Raw genomic sequence first — 26,150 nt, forward strand, 5'->3', positions numbered from 1 at the left:
TAGCCCTTGGGCTGGGATCCCTGTGGGTCCCACGGAATCAGGTACTTTGGGGGGAATTCTGAGCTGGCATCTGGGGCTCCCAGGACATGATAGCCTCTTCCTTTACCTGTTGCTGTTTTGGCCTGCCCTCTCCCTCCTTCCTGCAGGTGCCCCTGCTCACCACCCCCCACCCCACCTTTGTCTACGTTGTTCTTGACACCCGGGATGCTCTCACTGCCTCACCCCTGCTGTGAGGATGGAGGTCCTCCCCATCCTGCTGGACCAAGGGCAGAGGCATCAGGTTCTGCCCTCCAGACCCCCTCCCAGCCTCCCCCAGGGGTCCCCTTCACTCCACACAACCAGGCTATACATGGCTGGGGGTGTCCGGGCCCCATGACCTTACTTCTCTTATTCATTTGCCCAACATTTCCCCACCAAGGGCTGCTCTGCCTTCCTCAGGCAGAGGTGGCCAATGTTACCGTTGGGTTTGGAAGCCCGCTGTGAAGCCTGGCTCTCCCAGCACCCACCGACTCCACCGCAGAGACAGTCTGCACTCCCAGCAACCGACCTTTGTACAGGCTGTGCCTTCTTTCCCTGCCGCCTTCCTCCCCTGCCTACCTCCCACCGGCCCTTTGTCGAAGATCACTTCCTCCAGGGAGTCTTCTGTACACCCTGACCCCCCTACACGGCTGGGTCAAGCCTGTCTTCTGGTCCACAGCCCTGACTCCCCTCAAACCCAGCTCCTGTCACCCAGAGCCACATCTGTCTTCCACACCCTTCCCCAGGGCCAGGGACCGAGTCTCCCCCACTGTGTGCCCAGGGTGGATGGTGTCCTGGGCTTGCTGCTACAGCTGGGGTTGCTGAGCCCTAACAGTGTGTGCCAGGGGCTGTGACTGCCTGAAGTCACCGATCCATTAATCACTCCGGTGCCGCCTCCGTCTGCTCCCTGCTGCAGGCATGTGTTTGGTGGGTGTGCGCTTCTGGTGTCGAGGAGGTATGAACGGAGCCAGTGTCCGGCCTGCACACGCCACCGCTGCACATCCCCAGGGAGAGACTCACCTGGCTCCTACCCAGATGGGGGTCCTGGGGGCAGCAGATCCTTTAAGATCCTGTTTGAGGCTGGGGGAATGGGCCAACCCGGAGCCTGGAGGCCTGGTTCTAATTCTTCCTCTGCCTGGTTTGCTGTGTGGCCTGGGAAAACCCTTGCCTGTCTCTGGGCCTGGAGGAGATGAGCATTAGGCCTCTCCCAGTCTCACCTTCCAGGCTCCAGATCTCCCCAGGCTTAGGTCAGCCCCGGGTGCCAGCAGCGGCCTCTGTAGGAAGATGGGGGCTGCTTCCCTTGGACTCCTCTGGCTCCGACCAGGGCTGAATCCAGGGCTGGGGAACTCGCTTTCACTCTCTGCCTGGAATCCTTCTCTCCCCTCACTTGGCCAAGCTCTCGGCCTGAAGATGCTGCTCGGGTGCCTGGGAGCCTCTGGATGGGGGGCCTCTGCCTGTCCTGAGCACTTCCCATGAGCAACCGCAGGCTGGTACTTGGGCTTTGTCGCTATAATCCCACAGCTCCCGGTCACTGTGGGTCCTTGCTGCCTCCCTGCCCCCACCTCCCAGCCCCCACCGCCGTGAAACCTGCATCAGACTGATGGGCTCGGTCATGCTAAGGTGTAAATGACTGACAGCCAGGCCCCAGCAGCCTTATGTTAAAGAGAGTCTGTTAAAGACAGTCCAGCTTTTCCTGGAGGCCTCTGGATATGGAATTCCTTCCAGGAATTCCAGGAAAAAGAGGCCTGCGGCCCCATCCAGCATGCTGGGCCAGCCATCCCCAGGGTAGATGTCCCTGCAGACCGCGGTCTGAGGAGGCAGGCCTGGTTCCAGTCCCCAGGCCCTCCTGCTTTCCCCAGCAGCCTCCCTCCTGCAGCCCCCACAGAACTGCTCTAACTGCCAGCTTTTTCTTCAGTGGTTCCCATGGCAGCAGCCACGGGGGCTGAGGGAGGAGACGGGGAAAAGGGAGGCAGGGCAGCTGTGTGCAGATGCTGTCCACAGAAGGGGTCCAGGATGTCAGCTGGGGGTGTGGCTGGGCCACAGGCTGGGCCTCGAACCACCGGGCCAAGAAATAATAGTACCAGAAGTGGCAGTGGACACTTGTTCCCCCACCTGCTTCCCACGTTAGCCCTTTTAATGCTCACGCAACCACGGGAGGAAGGAGTTTTTTTCATCGTTGTCATCCCCGCTTTACAGATGGAAAACTGAGGCTCGGTGGAATTAAGAGACTTGCCTAACAGCTCACAGCCATTAAGGGGCAGAACCAGAATCTGAACTCAGCAGCTGAGCTCTAGAGTTGCGCTCCTAACCACTACAACGCACTGCCTTGACTGCGGCCACCCAGGTCCTCAGGTACAAAAGCTGCTCCAGGGGCCGGGCACGCTGGCTCACACCTGTAATCCCAGCACTTTGGGATTTGGTGATGAGAACACCTTCCTCAGCTTGCACTCAGGACAGCTTGCACTCAGCCAGCCTCCACCCTTGAGCAGTGGGGGCTCCAGAGAGCTACAGACAATAAAATGTCTGTTGGCAGGACCCAACAGTGGGCTGTTCTGAAATGTGACCCCTTGCAACAGACACATCTCGAGGGTTTGCCAAACTGAAGACCCAGAGCCTACTGACCAGGCCTCTCTGAGAGTGATGCTTGTAGACACCACAGCTCGGGAGGCACTGGAAAATGTCTTTAAGAACCAAGCTTTTTGATAGTTGAGAATCTTCCGTTTAAAACGGTGGTCCTCCCCCACCGCCGAGGCGGGCGGATCACAAGGTCAGGCGATCGAGACCATCCTGGCTAACATGGTGAAACCCCATCTCTACTAAAAATACAAAAAAAAAAGTAGCCAGGCATGGTGGCGGGCACCTGTAATCCCAGCTACTTGGGAGGCTGAGGCAGGAGAATGTCATGAATCCCAGAGGCAGAGCCTGCAGTGAGCTGAGATTGCGCCACTGCACCCCAGCCTGGGTGACAGAGCGAGACTCCATCTCAAAAAAAAAAAAGAAAGAAAAGCTGCTCCAGCCCAACAGCACTCCCGCCTGGAGGCCTTTGTCCATGCTGCACCTCTGTCCAGAACCTCTGCCTACTTCCTGCACACCCAGCTGGCCCTGGCACTGTGTCTTAGCCCAGATATTACCTCCTCCAGGAAGCCTTCCTTGATGCCCTGTGTCTGTCCAACCCCTACCCTGCATTCTCAAAGCCACTGGATTTCCCAGAACACACTGTTGTCTTTGTTGTTTTGTAGGACTGTCTGCCCCTGCAGATTGGGAAGGCCCTGAGGGCGGGGTTGGGGTTCAAATCGTCTTTATGAGCCCAGCACTCAGCCTTAGGCTGTGAATACTGACACCAACACGTATTGAGAGCTGAGGATGGGCTGGTGACAGTGGCCGCTTTGATACTAACTTCCCTGGAGTTTATAGGCTGCATGTCTGTGCGCCGGCAGCTAATAGAAACACTGGCCATTGTTATGCACCAGTGCCTTTTGCTTCTGAATCCGTGCAATGGTGCCATGAGGGAGGAGCTAGTATCCCCATGTCACACATGAGTAAATGAGACCCAGAGAGGCAAAGTCACTGCCAAAGGCCACACAGCTGGTGCGTGGCAGCGCTGGGAGCTGGACCCAGGGTCCTCTGACTTCAAGTAAGCTGATCTTGGGGAAATTCCATGGTCAAATCTAGGACAGATGTCCAGAGAGGGGTCCCCTGCACCTGCGTGGTGTGCCCGCTTGTCCTGGCCTACCCTCTACCAGGAACTGAGAGCGAGTCCCCGTCCTCCCTCCTCGGGGCATCCTGCAGATCAGTGTGTCATTGTCATCGTGTGTGTGGTGTGTGTGTGTACTGCCGGGCTCCCAGACTCTGCAGCCAGCTCGCTGGAATTGACACATGACATGACCTCCGGCCCTCCCAGCTCATCCTCGCTGTCAGGGAAGGGAGGGGACTGCCTGCAGGAGGTACTGCCTTTGCTGACTCGCCCTCCCTTGTGAGGTGACTACCCTGGAGGTGGCAGGCGGGGACACCCGGGCCATGGTCACCATGCTGAAACCGCTCCCCTGGCCTGCCACGGCTGGCCCTCCCCATGGTCAGCCAGCTGGGAAGATTCAGGTCTTTACAAAACTTTCATAAATGTAATGAAAAATATGTGACCTGGAAATTAATTCCATCCAGATGCAGGGGTCTTTGTTATGTGGGTGTGTGTTTTGTAAATGGCAGAAGATAAAAAACCAAAGGCTGTTTTATGGAGCAAGATGTGAAGGCAGCCAAAGCCGCAGATCGCAATTTTTTCAGTGTATTTTGGGATATTTACTGATTCAAATTCTTTTGGTGTTTCCCAAGCAGTAAACAAAACCTTCTCTGATGGAGGAATCTCACTGAACGTCTTCCCGGGGCACAGGAGCAGATCCGTCAGCAGGAAGAGCAGCTGCAGCCAGTGTGGGGATGGAAGTCCCCGTCACCACCCCACCAGGCAGTCACACTTGAGGGTGGAGGAGGAGAGTTCCTGAGGCCAGCAGGCCAGAACGAGATGTCGGCACAGCTGGAAGATGGCCGATGGCCTCTCTGCCAGCCTCATCTAAAAAATGGGAGTGTGGTCTGCTGGGTGCAGTGGCTCACGCCTGTAATCTCAGCACTTTGGGAGGCCGAGGCGGGTGGATCACCTGAGGTCAGGAGTTCGAGACCAGCCTGACTAATATGGAGAAACCCCATCTCTACTAAAAACACAAAATTAGCCAGGCGTGGCGGCGCATGCCTGTAATCCTAGCTACTTGGGAGGCTGAGGCAGGACAATCGCTTGAACCCAGGAGGTGGAGGTTGCAGTGAGCCGAGATTGTGCCATTACACTCCAGCCTGGGGAACAAGAGGGAAACTCCATCTCAAAAAAAAAAAAAAAAAAAGGGAATATGGAGCCCATTGGCAGGAGTGGCCTCGGGTCCATGAGACAAGGTGGATGACTCTGGTGACTAAGGTGTGGGCGCAAGAAGTCAGGGCTGTGTGAATTCACATCCCAACTCGGCAAAATTCTCTCTCTGTTATTTTGGGAAACCGAAGCTCAGTTTGAAATGTCTGTGAAATGGGGATACCTAGACCCCCTACTTCATGGTGTCACTGTGAGGCTCTGAGATAACACGAGGGCCTGGAGAGAGACAGACCCAGGAATGCTGGCTCGTGTGATTAAGGCACAGAGAGAGTGCTTAATAGGTCTAGGTCTAGAGAGGCAAAGTGCCTTGCCCAAGGTCACACAGCAGGATCGAGGTTGTCTAGTGCAATGGCGGTGTGTGGGCTTTGGGCCTGGATATACCTGGTGAAGCAGAGTCTGTTACTATCTAAATACCACCGCACCTGGCTGAGGGTGTTCCCAATAGGATCAATCCCTCTGTCTCTCCTCACCCCACTGGTAACAGGCTTGGACGACTGACGTGCTTTGGCCAATGAAACATGAGCAAAAATGCTATGGCCACTTCTGAACAGAAGCTTACCGCTGCCTTCTCCCTCGACGGCAGGGCCATCCTGCCCGGGATGGGGGCTGCTTCTCTGGCCTTGTCACAGAATGCTTTACGCAGAGAACCACGAGAGCCCAAGAAGGACCCAGAGTATGAGCCAAAAGGAAGCCTTTGCTTCTCAAGCTCCCGGGGCCTTTGAGGGTGCTCCTCCCCTCGGCATAACTAAGCCCAGGATGACCGATACGGCTGACTCAAACCCTGCTGTGTCCCCTGTGTGCTGTGTGGCTGCAGGCAGAGCTTCACCCTCTCTGAGCCTCAGCTCTAGTGAACGGGGCTCATGGAAGGTCCTTCACAGATAACAGATGGAGGGTGTCAGCGCGAGTCAGGCCCCTTGTGTTGGAGGAAGTCCTCGTAAGTGTTCATTCACTTCCTTCCCCTGGGGAAGGGGAAAGCTTTGGGGGTCAGAGATTTCACACATGGACAAGGGAGGGACAACAGTCCATGCCTGCACATGCTGAGGCCTTTGGGTGCACTGTTCTGTCTTCCTAGAGTCCCTCCCCACCTCCCACCCGCTGCGGCCCATCTGCCTGGTGAAGGAACGCTCATGCATTGTGGGAGATGCCACTCCCAGCCACCTCCTTCAGAGAGACTTTCCCTGTCCCCAGAGAGAACTGACCTCATCCCCTGCATGCCCGGGCCCACCACGACCCCCACACAGAGGCTTCCACAGATCGTTCAGGGACCTGGGCCTGAGTCGCCACTGCTGGTGTCTGGCGGTGCCCTGGCACGGGAAGGAGTGCAGTACACTTCTCACCACGTCCGGGCCTCTGCCCCACCCCTCTCTCTGCAGTCTCTCTATGGCCCACGTGGCTGGAAGCGGGCATCTCGCCGTGGTGGTGGGCTTGGCGAAGCTGCTTCCTCTCGCTCTGCCTTCCTGCCAGGCAGCCAGAACCAAAACAAACCATTCTGTTCCTCCAGAAAAATACAAATAAATAAGTCATCAGAAGCGCTCTCCTTTTCCCTGTCACCAGCCCCGCCTTCTGGCTGATTCGCCAGCAGGGAGGGCTGTGGAGGGGCGGGGGTGGGGGAGGAGGGGCGATGGGGGAGGGCCAGGAGCTCTCACATCTGCATAAAGCCCCTCCCGGGAGTCACATTGGCCTGGTCCATCTAGACTGGCTGCTGGGGAGTGCTAATCTGTCTAGGATACTGGAACATACAGCCTCTTAGCTGGGATCTGGTGCAGTCCCCAATGACACACAAGTCCTGGCCTTCTAGATGCACCAAGGGGTGGCAGAACCAGGGCTCTAGAGCCCCTCAGATCTTGACACCAGTTGTTATCACCCATGTGGTCTGGGACAGGTGACTTCCCCAGCCTGGGCCCCAGCCCCTTCTTCCTCCCAAGGTGAGGATTAATGGGCACCATATGTGTCTTGCCTAGAGGAGCCTGTGATATCGTGTGGCCAGAGCCCCAAAGCACAGGATAGGCACAGAGGTGGACTCTACCTGGGTCCTCTTGCACACACAGGCCCTCTCCTACCCATTCAATGACCCGGGACTTCAGCCCTGCATCCTGCTCCCCAACGCTCATCCTCAAGTCATCCTCTGCCACCAGTCCAGCCCCACCTGGACACCAGGCCCTACTTCAGCTCCCTGGGCTTGGGTCCTCTCCCCAAGGTTCTTGAAACTGGGCAGCTGGGAAGAGGCTTCCATGGCCCACCCGAGTTCTTGATCTCCCCTCAGTGGGGTCCAGGTCTGGCCTAGGCCCCCCTCATGGGTCCTGCTCCTGCAGACACCCTAGGTCCTCTGGGGCCTTATCTCAGGCATGGCCCATGCAGCACAAAGTCAGATAAAACCCTCCAGGGACCCTTGATGGCCTCAGAAGAAAGTCTATGTACTGTACCCCCCAGGCTAGACAGGACCCTCTGCCCTCACCAGCTGTTTCTCCCCTGGTTCCCCTTGCTCTTCCACTGGGCTACAGAGAAATCTGCCCAAAAGTGCTCTTTCCTCCAGGCTGTGGGGCTCCCACCTTCTTAAACACTGTCAGATCTCAAGAATCAAGTACCACGCCTCCCTCTGTAGGAACATCTATGACAGGAGAGGCCTGGGGGAGGAGCAGGAGCTGCATCCTCCTCTGTGTGGGCTCCATACTCACAGCTATGGAGAGGGAAGGTGACGAGAAGATCGCTGGAGAATGACAAGGGCTGGGATCTCCCCAGGGCAGCAGCTTAACTGGAGATGATTCTGTGCCCCCACATTTGGCACTATCAGGAGTCACTGCCGGTTATCACTGGGGTGGTGGGGAGGAGGTGCACTGGGTCAGTGGAGGCCATTGGGATGCTACTAAACATCCCACAGTGCACAGAGTGGGCCACCCATGGAGGATGACCTGGCCCCAAATGCCAGTGGTGCTGGGGTGGGATCCCTGCTCAGGTGGTCTCTCCTCAGTAGGATCTGCCTCTGTGGGTAGAAGCTCCAGAATGACTAACGTGATTCCAGACCATCTGGGTTGGCTGCTGGCTCCACCACTAACCACTGCCTTCATTAGGCAAGTGACTCAACTACTCTGTGCCTCCCCTTCCTGATCTGTAAAATGGGCTGAGGATGGGCTGCCAGGTAGCTGCAGTGGCATGAGGTTGAGCGCAGAGACTCAGCTACATTATGTGCTCCATAAACACTTTCTAGGGCTAAAGATTAAAAACGTAATTTTTAAATTACGTTTAATTAAAAACGTAAAATTCTGAACCTCAATACTCCCATTCTCCCCAGGGGAAGGCCTTCATTCTGCAGCCCAACTCTTCGTCAGCAGCCGCCAGGACCCCCTGCGCTGCTGGAGTGGAGTGTTCCGTGTGAAATCCTGTGCAAATATGCAGATTATAGAAACTTGTGGGCTTCAAAATGAGGATCCCAGACACCAGTCACCAGACCCTGGAGAAGTCTGGATGTGTTGCCAAGCCTCGTCTGGCGTTCAGCCAGAACTTGCAGCATGACAGGGTCCTCACCCCAGTCCTGGCACTACCCTCCTCTCTCAGGGAATCCGTTCCTTGTCTTATACAAGGCTTGGGTCAAATCCCAGACCTGATTCCAGCCCTGATATGATGGACAGGGCTTGCTGAGTGACTTCACACACAGAATTATTCTAAGGGCTGAGCAGATGGCGAGAGATTCAGGGGAAGCACCCGTGCGTTTGAGGAAGGAAAAGGCTGGGGAGCTGGCCTAGGTGGGAGGTGGGGAGATTTGGAACAGGCAGCTTCCCCCTGAGTGAATGCAGCATGGTGGCAAAGTCCTTCAGCCCCAACATCAGACGGAGATCGAGGCTCACACTCGCAACCCACCCCCTCCCTTCAACAAACGCCCCTTTCAAAAAGATTTTTCCTTATCATGAAAAAAGACATCTGCCCCCAAACTCAGCCTCATGCTTATTGGGAAAACAATTTGAAGCATCACATTAAAATCAGAAGAAGATAAGAAGCCTGACAATTCTAAAGACTCTTTTAGAGGCATTAGCCAACACAATTGGACAAGAAAAAGAAGTGAGGCACAAAAATGGCAAGGTAGGGTGATAAAATTATCATTGTTTACAAGTGGAATAATTGGAAACCTAAGAGAATCAACTGAAAAAAAAAATAAGAAATTTCAGTAAGGTGGCTGAATGCAAAATTCCTATCTCAAAATCATTGCTTTTATCAAAATTCGTATCTCAAAATCATTGCTTTTAACAATACTCAGAGGATATACTGGAAGGAAAGACCCAATAGCAACATAAAAAGAAATAACTCAAAATAAATGCAAAATATATGTCTAATATCTATATGAAGAAAACTCTAAAATGCTATGCAAGAAAATTTGAACAAATGAAAAGACATTTGTATGGAAATGTTCAACATCATAAAAAGTCAATCCTTGGATTAACCTATGAATTCAATACAATCTCAGTAAAAAAAAAACTAACTGGATTTTTTTGGGGGGAGGTAAGGTTACTACACAACTAATTCTAAAGTTTGTATGACAGAAGTTCCAGAGAAGCCCACTAAGACATTAAAATATATTAAAAGTCACAGTGGTTAACACAGAGAGGTACTAGTGTATAACCACAACAACAGAAGCCCAGTGCATATCACACTCTACCTCAATACTCAAATTAGTATATTAAGGTATTTAGTAAGTTTGCATTTCATATCGGGGGAAAAGAGATGGCCAACTTAATAAATGGTGTTGGAATAACCAGCTACCCATTTTGAAAAAAGAATAATAAAGTTTAATTTCTACTTTAAAACTTTCATCAGAGTAAATTCCAGATAGTTCAACTACTTAAAGACAAAATATTAAAATGTAAAATAATTAGGAGAAAACATGGTGGTATTTTTAATGACCTCAGAGCAGGAAAAGTCTTTCTTAGCATGAGGCAAAAGCCAGAAGCCATAAAAGAAAAAAAAAAATGATAAAATGTGATTACATAACAAAAACTAAGCATGAGGAAAAGCATTATAAAGTCAAAGTCACACTGAAGAAACATTTGTATGGAAACATTCAACAAAGAAAAGATGGGAAGATGTTTGCAACTCATATTTCTTTCATATGTGAAAAGCACCCATAAATAAGAAAAAGACCAAAAATTCAATAGAAGAATGACAAAAGACATAAACGGCTAGCTCACAGTAAGAGAAATACAAATGTCTCTCAGGCATGTGAAAAGATGGCCAGCTTCACTCAAAATAGAGAAATGCATGCTGTTTTGAAACTACATGACTCTACTTAGCATGTTCTCATTGCTTTTCTACCAGCAAACTCTCTCTTTCTCCACTCCTGTGCTCCCCTCCATCAGACCCCTCATCCAAACATATTTTAATCACCTTAAGGAAAAGAACTGCATGGGATTAATCTCTGGGTCAATGGTGTCAATCAGTATTTGTTAAATTAATGAAAAATGAAGGAAGGAACCCAGTGGATTACAGGCCCAGGGGCCTTCTACACCTGAAAGCTTTCCACATCCTTAACCTCACTTAGCTTATGTGATAACCCTGCAAAGTGAGTATTCTGTGTCCCTCCCTCCCTCCCTCCTCCCTTCCCTCCCTCTTTCTTTTCTTTTCTTTTTCTTGTCACCCAGGCTGGAGTACAATGGCACCGTCTCTGCTCACTGCAACCTCCGCCTCCTGGATTCAAGTGATTCTCCTGCCTCAGCCTCCTGAGTAGCTGGGATTGCAGGCACCTGCTACCACACCCAGCTAATTTTTGTATTTTTAGCAGAGATGGGGTTTCACCATGTTGGCCAGGCTGGTCTCAAACTCCTGACCTCAGGTGATCCACCCACCTCATTCTCCCAAAATGCTGGGATTATAGGTGTGAGCCACTGCACCCAGCCTCTGTGTCCATTTCTCAGATGAGAAGGCTGAAGCTTAGAAGGCACAATGGGCCAAAAACCCTGGTCATCCAAAGACTTTCCCAGACTCCTTCCAGGCTCACCCAATCTTATAGTGGTTACCCAACCGCCTCCCCAGGGGACAGGATTTTGGGAGGCAGGTTGCCTTGCCTGGGGCCTGAGGCAGTGGGGTTGCACCCCCAGTGTGGTACTCACTTGTGCATGTAACCCTCGGAGCTGGCCGTGAGGTTTGCCTGCATCACCGCCTGGAACTCCGTCTCGTTGCAGCAGTATTTGAAGACCGTGTTGTTATGGTGACAACAGAGGATGAAGGTCTTGTTGTCCGAGAGCCGGGGGCAGTGGAAGCCGAAGTGGTAGCGGCCTTTGTGGTCTGTATACGGTTCACAGACCCGGAAATGTGCAGACAAGACTGGAAGACAGAGTCACCAGGCTCAGAGGGGTCCCTTGCCAGTCCATGGGTGCCAAGAGGTAGGGGAACTGGCTGGCCTCTTCTCGGGTCCTGCTTGCTTCTTCCCTTCCCTGGACGCCTTTGTGGTCCACTGTGAACCTCACCTACGGGTCCCCATTACCCCCAGCCTCCCAGCCCTGGTTACACTCTCTCTGTCACCCAGACTGGGGGGGGTCCTGGGAGGCAGGGCTGGCTCTCCTGCCTTGGTGAACATGCTTGACATGCAGCAGCCACTCAATTAGAAAATCAGCCTTAACTGAGCACCTACTGTGTGCTTCACAGACCCATCTCATTTAACTCACACAGCCAAGCCAGTTTGAGATCCCACTTTACAGATGGAGAAACTGAGGCTCAGAGACCATAGGTGACTTGCCCGAGCTGAAAAGTGTTAGAGGGGCAGGAATGGAACACAGACCTGGATTCAAAGTCTGGGGCCCTCTCCAGTCTGGTATCGCCAGCTCTTTGTTCCCAGGTAGGCCATGATGGACCTGTTGCTAAGCCCAGGCTGGCCTGGGTGGTGGCTGGCATAGGTGCAAGGACCTCTTGGGTGCCTCTTGTGTCAAAAAACAGCAGGCCCTCTGTTCCTTGGTTTCTACTAAACTAGTACCCTAGGTCCCAAGGTCCCCAAGGGCCTGCCTCAGTCACCCCCACCTCATGGTGGTAGCTTCGCCCTGGAACCCTCCCACCCCTCTGCTCAGCCACCAATGCTACTGCAAACCCAGGATGGTATTTACGAGTCTTGCCGATGGTGACAAACAGGATTGAAAGTCTGAACAAATATAACAATGGAAAAAACCTAGAGCCCACTGTCTCAGGCTTAATTAGTATCTTCATAAAAGAGATCGTTGTATCTAATTTGTATCACTGAAAAGGGGCTTTGCTGACTGAATACATTCCTTCAACCACAAAGGCAGTGGTTTTGCAGGAGCTCCTCCAGCTCATTGAAAGCTCTGTGTCTGCTGAGAGGTTATTAGACTGCAGCCCACACAGCTCCCCGCCTGCCCACCCGGGGCTGCCGCAGGGGAGTCCCAGCTGGGCTGGGCTGGCAGGTGGGCAGGCGGCCTTCATGCACCGGGGTGCTGAGGCTGTCTGGGGGTGGGGGGCATGAAATTCCATGCCCCTTCCCCCAAAGACAGCACCCTCTTCTGTGGAGATGGGCAAGACCACTGTGAGAGAAAGGTCTCAGCTTTTTGGGAGCCAGGGGAGCTCTCCAGGCCCCCTTCTCATCCTCAACCTTAAGAAAGAACAAGACCCCCTCTGGGATGTGGAGGTTATTAAGGGAGCTCCAACTAGACAACTGTTTCACTCCATCTCATTTATTTCCATCGTACAGAGGAGAAAACTGTGCCTCAGAGCAGCAGTTCCCAAAGTGTGGCCCCTGATTGGCCTCGAGGGCATCCCTGGAGGGACTGTCAGAAATGCAGATTCTCAGGCCCCTGGGCTTCTGCATCAGAAGCTCTGGGGTAGGCCCCGCCATCTGTCCTGGCAAGCCCTCCAGGGGATGCTGATGGCCTTGGGTTTGGGACCCACTGGCCTAGAAGCAAGGGGCAGAGGCAGCTGGCCAGTTCCGGCCACTGTCTGGGTCACTGCCCAGGTCAGTGAGGAGGCCCTGCTCACGCTCAGTGTGTGGGCGGCTGGGGAGGGACCAGAACACTCATGCTGCTGGTCAGAAAGTCTAGCTCAGGTGGGACCAGCCTGTGAGGCTACCACAGGACTCAGGGAGGGAAGGGAGAGAGTGGTAGGGCAGCATGAAGGAGGTGGCATTTGAGCTGGGCCTCTAGGGACTGGGAGGAGCCTGATATGCAGAGATGGGGGGCTGGGGAGGGCGGGCTCAGTGAGGTTAGGGGATGTGGAAGGGTCCTGCCCATTACCAGCACCCAGCTCACCTGGCCACCGCTGGGCAGTCAGTGCCACAGGCTTTGGTTATTTGGTAATGATGAGGCCTCCCCAGAGCCAACAGAGCCCTGGGCTGGGAGCCAGGACAACCGGGTGGGAGTCCTGGCATGAGGCTGCCTGGGCCATCGTGAACTCTCTCACCTCCTCCCCTCACTGATGAAAGACTCATGGTCTCCAAGGGGGGTTGGGGGCTCCTGGGAGCGTAAACAGCAAGGCGCAGCCCCCACCTAGAGAAAGAGGCTGTGCGTGCTCTAGGGGCACTAGGGGCAGTAAAGGGCAGCATCCTTGGGCTTCTGCTCTGGGGCACGGTGTGACTGCAGGCCAAATGACACTCTGTTAGGAGGCCCCAGCAGAGCAGGGATGCGAAGGAGAGAGCCGCATTTCGGACCTCCAAGCCTCAACCATGAGCGAACCCGGAGAGAGCTGCATTTTGGGCCCCCAAGCCTCAACCATGAATGCACCCCTGTGTGCACCGCTCTACCTAACTCTTGCATCTGGATGGCCCTCATTCACTGGCTGGCCCCTCCCCTTCGCCCTCACTCACCGGCTGGCCCCTCCCCTTCGCCCTCACTCACCGGCTGGCCCCTCCCCTTCGCCCTCGTTCACCGGCTGGCCCCTCCCCTTCGCCCTCACTCACCGGCTGGCCCCTCCCCTTCGCCCTCATTCACCGGCTGGCCCCTCCCCTTCGCCCTCACTCACCGGCTGGCCCCTCCCCTGAAGCAGTGACCTCAGGGAGGCCACCTTCCTTCTGAGCGTCTCACCTTCCTCATTTGTAAAATGGGCAGAGTAGGCCCGTCCTCCAGGGGCGGTGAGGACCAGGTGAGCCAAAGCATGGAAAGCATCTAGGGTGGCGAGAGTAGCTGGGTGGCCCCCAGACCCCTGGCCTGAGTGTGGCTTTGGCTTTGCTGTTCGGGGAGCCCTGCCAAGCACCCCCAGACACCTTCATAGCCTCCCTCTGAGCCGCCCCCCGCAAAGGGGCAGGGGCTGAAAACCACCAGGCCAATGTCAGTGACCCTGTTGAGCATGCGGGCATGAGGAGGTACAGAGAGACACAGAGACAGAGACAGACAGATAGACACAGAGACAGAAAGACAGAGAGACAGAGACGGACAGAGACACAAAGACGGAGACAGAAAGAGACAGAGGCAGACAGAGACAGACACAGACACAGAGACACAGAGAGACAGAGACAAAGACAGAGAGATAGAGACAGACACAGACACAGAGACACAGAAAGACAGAGACAGACAGAGACAAAGACAGAGAGACAGAAACAGAAAGAGATAGAGAGACAGAAACAGAGAGAGAGAGAGAGATACAGAGATACAGAGACAGACACAGACACACAGAGAGAGACAGAGAGATAGAGACAGAGACAGAGAGATAGAGACAGAGAGACAGAGATAGATATAGACACAGAGAGACGGAGACAGACAGAGAGATAGACAAAGAGACACTGAGAGACAGAGACCCAGAGACATAGAAAGACCGAGGGAGAGGAAGCCGGAGAGCCGGAGTGGGGCTCCTTGCTGGGAGCAGGCCTGGGCTGGGGAACAGGGCTGCCCTTGAACTGGGGCTCTCAGCTCTAGCTGGGAGGAGCAGAGGACTTAGTTTGTGCCCATCCTTGTACCTGGGAGAGCAGGAGCCCACCTGTGACTTAAGCTGGGCTCCCAGGGACAGCCCAGGAGGCTGGTTGGGCTGGAATCTGCTAACTGCCTTGTCCCAGGTGAGTCAGGTCCCTCTCCAAGCCTCAGTTTCCTCATCTGTAAGATGGGATGGCTGGGACATGGCCTAACCTTGTCTTGCAGGGGCGAAGGACAGAATGCGAGTCAGGGCTTCTCCCAGGGGTGCTGGCAGCCAGCTGAGCTCCCATGGGAAGTCCCAGGGCTGCGGTGCACAGCAGAGACAGAGACAGAGAGACAGAGACAGACAGAGACCAGCCACACAGCAACCAACATGAGCTGCTCGCCAGAGGGGTGCCAGTAAGGTGAAGGACAAACGGCAAGCCCCTGTGTGTCCCCAGAACCCCAGATGGGCCAGCACGAACCTCAGGAAGAGACCACACCCCCTCATGCCGCCCCCGCCCCCAGCATCCACGGAGGTTTTACCTGCAGAAAACAGCAACGAGAAGAGGACGGCGAGCACGTTCAAGGACTGCTGGCCACAACTGGTCATCGTTTGGCTTGCATTGATCCGTCCAGAGCTGCCTGTTTAATGAGAGCCAGGAGAGGCTGGGTGTAGGCTGTCTCGCCTGACACCAGCTTTGCTGCCCACGGCGGGGGACGGGCAGGCGGGCAGTGGGCAGGAGAGCGAGTTTGTCGGGAGTAGAGGCCGCGTGTAGATGATGGAGATGCCGCTATCCAATTTCCTTTCTGGAATGAATGACCTTCCCCCACAAGCCAACTGTCACCTCCTTTTCTTTTCATGGCAAAATGAGACTTAATCAAAGGAGGACGGATGGCTCAGGTGGTGGAAATGACCGGCAGGCAGATGCTGGTGGGCAGGCGCCAGAGTTGCAGGACTCAGGATGCCCGGCCTGGCTCGGCCACCTCGAGGAGCTTACAGGACCCAGGTCCCCCACTGTGTCGCTAAGGTGGAGGGGTTAATGGTGACTTCCATGAACCCCTCCACAAGTATGCACGGAGCCAGGCAGCTTCCCAGGCACGAGGCACACAGCAGTGCATGAAATAGAAACGGTTCCTCCCTGGAGCCCCTGTGTTCTACTCAGGAAGGCTGACAACACGCAAACAAATGAATGTTTAAAATGCTCCGAGCTTCTGAGTACATATCCTAAGGCGCAGAAAACAGGGACTCGAACAGATACATACACACACCCGTGTTCCCAGCGGCATCCTTAGTCAAAAGGTGGAGGCAACCCATGTGCCCATCGGGGGATGGATGGGTGGCCCATCACACAATGCACATTACTTCCCAAAAAAGGAGGGAAACTATGATACATGCTACAGCAGGGGCATCCCAGGGGGAATTACGCTCATGAACTGGCGAGGCACAGAAGAACACAGACCACGAGATTCCACCTACACAGGGTCCCTAGAGGAGTCCCACTCACAGGGGATTTGTCATCGGGTCAAAAGCAGAATGGAGGGTGCCAGGGGCTCAGGGGAGGGGGAGGAGGAGTGAGTGTTTCATGGGTACAGCCTCTCATGTGCAGCCTGCTCCTAGGAAAGGCTGGGTTGGGTCCACACGAGGAAGCTCACCTGCATACCTGGGGGCGGGGTCTGATGTGAGGATGGTGGGGCCTGGAGAGCCCTGAATCCCACCCAGGTGGGAGACCCTGAGGACCTCCTGGCCTGGCTGAGCCACCTTCCCATCCCCCAGCCCCACCTCCGCCATCTGCAGAGCAGACTCCCTGCCCGCTCCATTCTGTCCACGCCAGGTGAGGCCCTCCACCCCCCGGGAGGATGGTTTCAGAGTTGAATACACAGTGCAGGGATCTGTTACCAGACCACACATTTCTGAAAGAAGAGATGGTGGAAGACAATGCGCAGCCCAAAGAAACAAGCCCCTCTGCTTGCCTAGACTGTCCTGGCACCTGCTCTGGGCCCCAGGAGCCAGCCAGCGGCTGCCTTGCCCTCCAGAGCTCACAGCCTGGTCAGGGAGAGCAGAGGGGACACCAACCTGGGTCCCAGGGCATCTCCGAATGCTGCTTTACTTGGAGCAGAGTTAGGGCTCAGGGCAGGCAGAAGGGAAAGCCACTCAGGCCTCCCAGAGGTTGGAGACTTCGGAGTAAGGAGACAGGGCAAAACTCGAGGCCAAACGCACAGCGCTCATGGCCTGGCCCTGGCCTGGGCCCTGCTGCTGCAGCCTTGGTCTCCTCCCCTGTAGCATGGGCATTGTGGTGGGAGCTGGACGTCAGGTGCTGACCTTGTGAAGTCTGGTTTGCCAGAAGAAGGGAAGGGACTGTCAGGATTGTAAAATGCCACTAGAACGCAGGCCCCTAACACTAAGCTTACTCAAGCTTACTCATCTCTTCCTCTGGGGAGGGGCCCCTCCCATCTACCTGCAGGTCTCTCTGCTCCCACCACTGCCCTACTCATCCCTGGGGGCTGTAAGCTGCTTAATGGCTCTGAGCCTGGGCCTCCTCCCAGCCTCCTTCAGGCCCCCCTGGGAGGATGAGCCCAGGTCAAGCATCCGGGAGTGCTCAGGAATGGATTTCTCCTGCGGAGTCCTATGGATCAGCCCTGGAAAATGAGCCGCGGGAATGGAGAGTGTTGGGACCTCTGAGATGCCTCCCCCATGCTCCATTCTACAGATGGGGACGGCAAGGGCCAATGAGAGTTGAAACAGGTCCCCAGACTCCAGCTCCTCTGGCCCCTGTAGGGTGGGGCTGCCCCACTTCTGTGGCTGGGGCTCAGCTCCAAGAGCTGGTAGGTTTGTTGAGTGAATGAAGAGGATGTGCCTCAGCCACAGGCCTGGCCCCTGCTCCTACTGCTCCAACTCCCTACAAAGCCCTGAGTGTACTGGCTGATGTTGGGGGGCTGCTGCTCACCCCTGGGGGGTGCCCTCCCTTCACACCTAGGAGTCCAAATCCTGTACCACTTTAGAAGCTGCTCCAGTATGACCTCCTCCAGAAAGCTTGCCATGATTCTATCAGCTGGAAAAAGTTTGCCCTTCTGCTGAGGCCTAGAGTTTTCCACCTCTTCCTTCATTCATGTGTTAATTCATTTATTCATTCACTTATTCTCTCAACATCCACTTGCTGACCTGCACTTGGGGCCAGACTCTGGGATGGGCTCTAGGAACACAGAAAAGGTGAGTCCCTGCCCTCAGGGAGCACAGGCAAGGGTGCCCAGCAGTTTCCTGTTATGCGATTCTTCCCAGAACCTCTTCTACCAGGTCATGAGGGTCCTGGCCAGGGTTGGCCCTCAGCCCCCGATCTGCTGAGCAGACCCCCACCTCTGCCTTCCCAGACCCAGGGTCCACAGCTGGAGAGGCCTTTATGCTCCTGGGGGATGGTTCCAGAGATGAACGCACACTACACAGATGTGCTGTGAGACCATGTGGTTCTAGGAAAGGACGGTGTGCAGCCTGAAGCCGGGGGCTGGGACTCAGGAGTTCCATGGACGGGGTGGGAATTCCAGCCCTGCGGGACACCAGCCTTGGGCGCTGAGGCACACCCCGTGGTCATGTGGGTTTGCACACTGCAGGTGTCCCTGCCACAGCACACTGTGGTTGCACTGGTCCCACGTCCAGCCTGGGCTTTCCTTGGGGGTCTGTTCAGCATCCATGGCCTGGCTGTGCCTCCAACCCCCCTGTCTGGCCCGAGATGGGTCAATGTACAATCAAAGCTGCAGCCTGTACGCTAGACAAAAGCCCTAGGGGCGTGTGGGAACTCTGGATGAAGGGGTTAGGGGGCTTCCGCATGAGGAGGTAGGGGCTGCCCTTACTCCCCAGGCCCCCAAGGCAGCTCAGGGCCAGAGCTGAAAGCTGAATCCTCAGTAGAAAGAACAACCCACTGTGCGTCACGAGAAGTTACCTAAGTAAAAATTCCATTTCTAATGATCTGAGACAGCAAAGCTTAGAAGCCAACCTCCCCATTCCAAGCTAGGTCAGAAAGCTACTTTGGAAACCTCTCCGGGCCTTGGGGACCAGCCAGCTGCTATGATCCCAGTCAGGCTTCCACGAGGCAGCCAGCCTCAGGGCCACGAGTTCAATAGCACCGATGTTCACAAGGCCAAAGCCATCACCTTGGGTCCCTCCGTGGGGTGTGCAGAGGGGGAACTGAGCTCGGGGAGCTGTGATGACGATGGGTGTGCGGAGGGCACCTGGGCTCGGAGAGCTGTGATGACGATGGGTGTGCGGAGGGGTCCTAGGGTTTGGGAGCTGTGATGACGATGGGTGTGTGGAGGGGACCTGGGCTCGGAGAGCTGTGATGACGATGGGTGTGCGGAGGGGACCTAGGGTTTGGGAGCTGTGATGATGATGGGTGTGCGGAGGGGACCTGGGCTCAGGGAGCTCCGATGATGATGTCATGTGTGGAGAGGACCAGGGCTCAGAGAGCTGTGATGACAATGGGTGTGTGGAGGAGACCTGGGCTCAGAGAGCTGTAATGGCGACGGGTGTGTGGAGGGGACCTAGGGTTTGGGAGCTGTGATGACGATGGGTATGCGGAGGGGACCTGGGCTCGGAGAGCTGTGATGATGATGGGTGTGTGGAGGGGACCAGGGCTCGGAGAGTTGTGATGACAATGGGTGTGTGGAGGGGACCTAAGATCTGGTAGCTGTGATGATGATGGGTGTGTGGAGGGTACCTGGGCTCAGGGAGCTCCGATGATGATGGTAAGTGCGGAGGGGACTAGGGCTTGGAGAGCTGTCATGATGATGGGTGTGTGGAGGGAACCTGGGCTCAGGGAGCTGTGATGATGATGGATGTGCTCAGGGGACCTGGGCTCGGAGAGCTGCGATGACGATGGGTGTGTGGAGGGGTCCTAGGGTTTGGGAGCTGTGATGATGATGGGTGTGTGGAGGGGACCTGGGCTCGGAGAGCTGTGATGATGATGGGTGTGTGGAGGGGACCTGGGCTCGGAGAGCTGTGATGACGATGGGTGTGTGGAGGGGACCAGGGCTCGGAGAGCTGTGATGACGAAGGCGTGTGTGGAGGGAACTAGGATCTGGGAGCTCTGATGATGATGGCGTGTGCGGAGGGGACCTGGGCTCAGTGAGCTCTGATGATGATGGCATGTTACACCACTGGGCACCATCACCTGAGAGGCCCCACAAATGAGGTCTGTGGGACATCACTCCGGCAGCCCAAGAACAGGCCTGGAAGGGCGTCCGCCATCCTCCAACCTCCTGTGGGGCCCTGCACTGCCTGTAACCTGGGGCTGCTAACCTGGGCTGGCTCACACTGGCAGAGTTCATGGTGTGCCAGGCTGAACCCTGGTATTTACCGCACTGTCTCAGGTGACCCCCACGTCAGCCTGAGGAGGTGGATCACCAAGCTCCCATCTCAGAAGGGGGAAGCTGAGACTCAGAGAGGTGAAGTGACTTGCCCAAGGTCACACAGCCACTCAGTAGCAAAGTTCAGTCTACCTCATGGCACTGAAAAAGCTTCTGAGGCCTCCCGAGGACCCCCAGAAAGCACATTTACCACAGAGATTAGACTTATCCTCCCGGGTTCTATTTCTCTGAAAATTGGTAAACTGCCTAAGATGGTAGTCCGTGGCCAACAACAAAACTGAAACAATTGGAAGAACATTCTGGCAGAGTGGGACGTTCCTGAACGTTCGTTTGACCACGGCCAGAATCACGAGTCAGGCATGCATCTCTGCGGGCCACCCCTTGGGTCAGCCTGGGACTGCTGTTCGGAGATTTGAGGATTATTTTTAAACACCGAACTTGGTGAGGCTGGGGAAGGAAAGGAAGGAGGGCACGTGAAGAGAAACAGAGCTGGGAAGATGAATTAAACCCCACCAGGAACAGCAACGGATCTGTTTTTGTGTCAGCCAAGCTCGGCAGGGCGGGATGCAAGAGGGCCTGAAGGGCGGGGCTAGGACCTCAGGCTCCCACAGGCCTGGACGCTGGCCTGATGCCTGGAGACTCCCCACAGCATTGGGGGCTTCCCGCCAGCCCCTCCTCAGCCCACCACGCCCCACTTTTGGGCACGACCAAGCACACCTCCAGCCCATTGCAGGACTGGGTCTATGGCAGCAGGGCTTGGGGGTCGAGCCCTCTGCCTGGGTCCAAGTCCTGGCTCCACCTTCTGTATCCACATCCCATGTGACCTGGGGTGACACCTGAGCCTCAGCGTCCTCAGCCCTAGAATGGGGATGAACATCAGCAACTAATTCACCAACTAAAGGAAGAGAGGCATCGAAGCCTTGGACAGCCCTGGCCATGTGCTTCTTGCTGCTGCGATCTGGTCTGTGACTCTGCCTCTTTCACCAACCCAAGCCCTATGGCCCCTAGAGTCAGCTTTCCCAAGTACCCACCTCATCACCTACCTGACTTCTTGGGTTCAAGGCTGTGCTTTTACCTGAGGCCCCTTGTGGCCTGGCCCTGTGGCCCTGTTGCCCTCCCTATTCCTGGAGCTTCAGCCCTCTGGGTCTGTGGTGCCACTGGGCCTTTACTCATGCCATTCCGCTATGCTAGGACCACCCTTCCCCTCTCCAAATCCGCAGCCTGGAGGCTCATCTGGGGCGGTCATCTCTCAGGGCAGCTCTCCTGCTGTGATTCTCCCACTCCCCAGGTGAGCTTCTGACACTCTGACTTCCCCCCTCCCCAGGGTGGTCTCGGCCTGTCTTGAGGCTAGGGCAGGGGCTGGGTGGGGTTCACCCGGGGCCAGCATGGGCAGCAGCACTCTGTGAAGCCTGCCCGGTTTGTGTCCTAACTTGAGAGAGAGCTGGGAGAACGGAGCATGGGCAGCTGAGGGTGGCAGAACCAGGACCTCTGCCCCGGGATCGGCCCTCCTTAAACAAGGATGACGGTCGGGCCTGAACCCCACAGGATGGAGGACAAAGGACACATGGCCTGTTCCCTAAACGTGTCCCACCTACTCTACTGTCGTGCGGGGCGGGAGGCTGACCTTGGGGCGAGGATGGGTCTTGCCCAGCATCCTGGGCATGAAGCGGCTGGTGGCAGCACTCAGGAGTCCAGGCCTTTGCCCAGCTGATCCTGCCCCTGGACATCCCTTTCCCCACCTTGTATGTCCAAATTGAAACTGCCCACGGGACCTGGCTCAAGTGCCACCTCGTACACAAGCAGCCCCGGTTAGCCGCCCTCCTGACCCCACTGTTCAGGGAGCGGTTTCTCTCCTGGTCGCCACTCAGGGATCACCTAACGAGTCTCTACTGTGGACCAGCAGTGTCGGGCATGGGGCATTCCTGCTGCCATGAGCCTTACAGCCTGGGGGGAGGCGGTCACAGACAACAGATTACGTAATGATCCGTAATTCTACGTAGGCACGATGATTAGCAGTGGTAGCATTAGCACGGATTAGCAATTCAACAGGGCACGGCTCTCTGGGGCCTCACCAACAGTCCTGCGGGTAGGCAGCGGCCCAGCAGAAGGGCAGCAAGTACAGACAAGGAGACGGGGCTAGCAGCTGCAGAGCACCCAAGCCCCGGGCGGAGCACGGCGCACAATGCTCCCCGTTCCTCACCCGTTCCCTTCCCACCCAGCCCTATGCCGCACCCTCAGTCTCCCTGTTACACAGATGGAGAATGCGGGCCTCAGAGAGGGGACTCAAACCCCGGGGTCTGCTCCTGTGTCCTGTCTCCACGACTCATAAGAGTGTTTACCCCGCAGGCAGCACTTGTGTGCATGCCTTTCTCCACACAGCACACACAGCACACACACACGTGTGCACACATGTGTCATCAGGGATGTTTAACCTCCGCAGGTTTCCCAGTCTCCAGGGTCTTTCCTCGGTAGCGCAGACCTAATCCTGACTTTGTGAACTTCTGTTTTCAGGACATCCACTTAGAGGTTATGAAATCTCACTCCGAAACGCGAAGTCCAGGAATAAACACTTCGCGAGGCTCCATGCCTGCGTATGAAGTGAGATCAAAGCGCGTCTTCGTGACCCCTTCGTACCTGCGGGAGGAAGCGGCAGGAGGGAACTAGGACATCTTTCCTCGCTGTGCCGGCCAGGACTGAGGCAGCCGGAGTATATGGCTGGAGAAGGACAGACAGGCAGCCGTTCACCTGCAGCTGGGGTGCTGGGCTCCACGGCTGACAGCGAGCGAGAAGGGCCAGCACCTCACACCCCAGTAACGGCCAATGTGACCTGAGCCCTGCCGACCCAACGCCTAACCCTGCAGCGGTCACATCCCCGAACCCAGCCCTGCTGAGACCATTTCGTTTTTGCTCATCTCTGTGGGCAGCACAGGCCTGGCACGTAGTAGGCCCTTTATAAACACATGTTAATTAGTTGAACGGACATAGGCAATGATCATCTCCATTTCTGAGATAAACAAACCACAGATCAGAGAAACTAAGTGATTGCGCAGAGCTGGAGTGTGGCAGGGTTGCAATCTGAACCCAGGTCTGCTCAACTCCAAACAGGGTGCTGGGGGCAACCACATAGGCTTTGCAGCGAGTCTCCCTGGCCTTGGGTCAGAGTTTTATCACTAACTAGCTGGGTGATCTAGGGCAAGTTACTTCACTGATTTCCGTTTCCTCATCTGTGAAACGGGAGCCGTGCTCCACACCTTGCAGGTATACCAAAGATAGAAAGGACCAGAAGCTAGCAGGGCACCCAGAACATTAGCGGTTGATCCATAAAGGGTTCTTATCTGCTGTTACCCACTCCACTATTCCCAAAGCTGATGGTTTAGGTACCAGAGAGTGTCCTGTGCCCCTTGGCAAATGAAAGTGTGTTTGAACTCCATGTCTACGTCTGATTTCCCCAGTTCCTCTTTCCATGCTTTGCCTGTTCCTTTACTTGGCCCTGATTTCCCTCTGCCTTATCTGTTGGTTTACTGCTTCCCTGCCTGGTACGAGTTCTTCAAGGGTGGGAAATTTTGTGCCTCTGCATTGCCCCACCATGCTTTGCACACAGTAGGTGCTGAATAAATGTCTTCTGGCCATAGAGTAGGAACTCCATTAGCACTCATTGGCCTGATTTGTTTTATTGCAAAGAGCAAACTTCCAGATGGGAACAGCAGAGATCCAGGCAGGAGATCTCCTTCAGCTGAGACAGGGCCTCAACTTTTATGGCCACCACCAGGAGTGACCGTGGGCCATCAGCCCTGGGTGGAAGCCCCTTACTTTAGCCTAGAACTCAACTCCAGGGCTCTGGTGGGACAGGCCGCCCTGAGTCCGAGGCAGCCGAGGTGGGCCAGCTCACACCCCCCGGGCCCCCACTGTGCCCCTACCAGGCGGGTAAACCACTTGCTCCATGGGGCTACTCTCAGGGTCAGGGCCACAAGGAGAAGCACACTGCCATGAAGGGTGCTGGCCTGGGTGCTGGAATCGGGAAGGCATAAAGGTGACCACCAACCTGGAAACCTCTCCTATCTCCCCAGATCCCTCCCTCAGTGGATAAACATTACAGTGTATCCCCAATAAGGCTCTTGTCCCTCACTGACACCTTTCCCCGCTGACTCCACCATGCCCCAGCCAGCTGGGCTCTGGGTCCAAGTTACAGACTCAGCTGTTCCAATGGTTTCCCCTTTTGAGCCCCTGGCCTGGACCAGTTCTGCACCCATCAAGTTCTCTGGGTGTGCTGCTCTCTTGAATGTTGGAAGTAGGCACTGCTGTGATCCCATTTTACAGATAGGGAAGCTGAGGCCTGGCGAAGAGGGGACTTGAGCAAGAACACACAGCTGAAAGGGGCTTAGCTGGAAACCCCAACCCTGCTGGAGGCCCTAGATGCCCCACTGTCCTCCTCGGGGCCACACTGGGTCACAGGGCGACGGGCTCCAGGCCAGACTCAGTTTCCTCCCCTATTAAGGGGACAGCTTGGCTGAGACAATCGTGGGCCTTCTGCAACTCAACAACCCTTTGTTTCTCTCCGTCCTCCTGAATTATTTGGTTGCACCATGGAGATAAAACAACCCCTGGAAATCCCAGAGGCATTTTTTTTCCCACTGGAGAAACACAAAAATATCACATGAAGAATGAATCACTTAAAGTGTCAGGGCAGGAAGAGGAAAGACAGGCACGGCGCTTGCCTCGGTGGGCGGGGGCAGGGTGGCCCTGGGTTTCTCTTCAGCTCCCTCCGCCTCCCTGGTCCCTAGAACCCCTTCCTCACTGGAGTGAAGAAAAGCCAAAGCCCTGAGCCTCAGTTTCCCAATCTGTAAATGGGGACAACATACCCACCTTGAAGGGGTATTGGGAGGGGCCAGTGCATTCATTCATTCATTCATTCATCTATTCACTTATTTCATACCAGTGTGATGCTGGACTGGGACTGCAGACTCCGAAGTGGGCTGAACAGACCCACCTCACCCCCATGAAGCCAACTAAACACCGTCCAGGCCATGACTAGGGCGTCCTGAGAGCACTCCCTAGGCCTTCTGCAGCTCTCAAGCCATGCCGGACCCTGCCCCGAGCCTTTGGCCTTCTCTCCAACCCCTCTCTGTGCAAGGCTCTTGACACAAGGACACTGAGGTGCAGAGTCGGCCAGCAACTTGCTCAAAGTCACACAGCAGGTAGGTAGTAGTGCCAGCATCTGTGTACCCCCGCAGGGCTCCCGCCCCTCTCGATCAGAGCCTGCTCCCCCTCTTACCCCACTGGCATAGCTGTCACCCTGGCCCCGCCCATTCTTTGGTGACTGGGAGTCACTTAGCAGCCTTGCCTGGCTTTTCCCTTACAGGGACTGCCTAGCCAGGGCAGGGACCCCAGGCCCAGCATGAAGGAACAGAGGTGCCCCTGCACAGTGAGGACCTGGAAACCTCCACAGGCTACTCCTTACCTGCCGAGCCCTGTGACTGAGGGACCAGAAGCCTTCCCCGCTGGCTGCGGTCTCCCTGCAGCTGCTGGCCTCTTCCCTGGCTCCTGGTTGCCACCAACCCTAAACCCCAATAAAAGGAGAGCAACTTGGTCGGGCCTTGTATAGGCAAAAGGCTGTTTTCCAGCGCAGGCTGGCTTGTGTGTGCTGACAAGAATTCAGCGTGCTCCTCGGGGCGGGGAGTGGGGTCAGGGCGCTGAGTCAGCCCTGCAGGAGTCCAGCTCCCGCCTTGGCCTAGGGCCGCCACCTCCCAGGCCCAGGATGGCAGCGGCTGCTCCCGCAGTCCCCACGCACTCCAGGCTCTGGTCTCACTGCCTTGTGCATCCTCAGAGCACCAGCAAGAGCCCCATTTTACAGGTGAGTAAACTGGAGACACCCCCTGTGAGATCCCACAGCTAGAAGCAGCAGAGCTGGGGCTCACACCGAGGCCACGGGGCTCCAGGTGCACACCTCGGCAGATGCTTGGCACACTACATGTGGGTTCCTTCCCGTGGCCCTCAGTCTCTGTTGGGCAACGGAGGTTAGTGACACCACTGCACAAGCCCCTCTGGCCAGCACTGCCCGGCGA

The 26,150-nt window shown here is 55.6% G+C and overlaps 1 protein-coding gene across 1 annotated transcript in view; it reads right to left on the bottom strand.

The window, feature by feature from the left end:
- KIAA1644 (KIAA1644 ortholog) overlaps positions 1-25,639 on the bottom strand; it is a 29,157-nt gene extending 3,518 nt beyond the window's left edge. Inside the window, exons 1-4 of the mRNA XM_011984066.1 lie at positions 25,547-25,639; positions 15,277-15,375; positions 11,020-11,233; positions 887-959 (exon numbers count right to left, since the gene is read on the bottom strand). Of these exons, the coding sequence (XP_011839456.1) occupies positions 887-959; positions 11,020-11,233; positions 15,277-15,343 (354 nt within the window). The 5' untranslated portion in view covers positions 15,344-15,375; positions 25,547-25,639. The remainder of the gene's footprint in view (positions 1-886; positions 960-11,019; positions 11,234-15,276; positions 15,376-25,546) is intronic.
- Positions 25,640-26,150: the final 511 nt, after the last annotated feature.

The sequence above is a fragment of the Mandrillus leucophaeus genome, unplaced genomic scaffold, assembly GCF_000951045.1.
Source record: "Mandrillus leucophaeus isolate KB7577 unplaced genomic scaffold, Mleu.le_1.0 Scaffold26, whole genome shotgun sequence".
Taxonomy (NCBI): Eukaryota; Metazoa; Chordata; class Mammalia; order Primates; family Cercopithecidae; genus Mandrillus; species Mandrillus leucophaeus.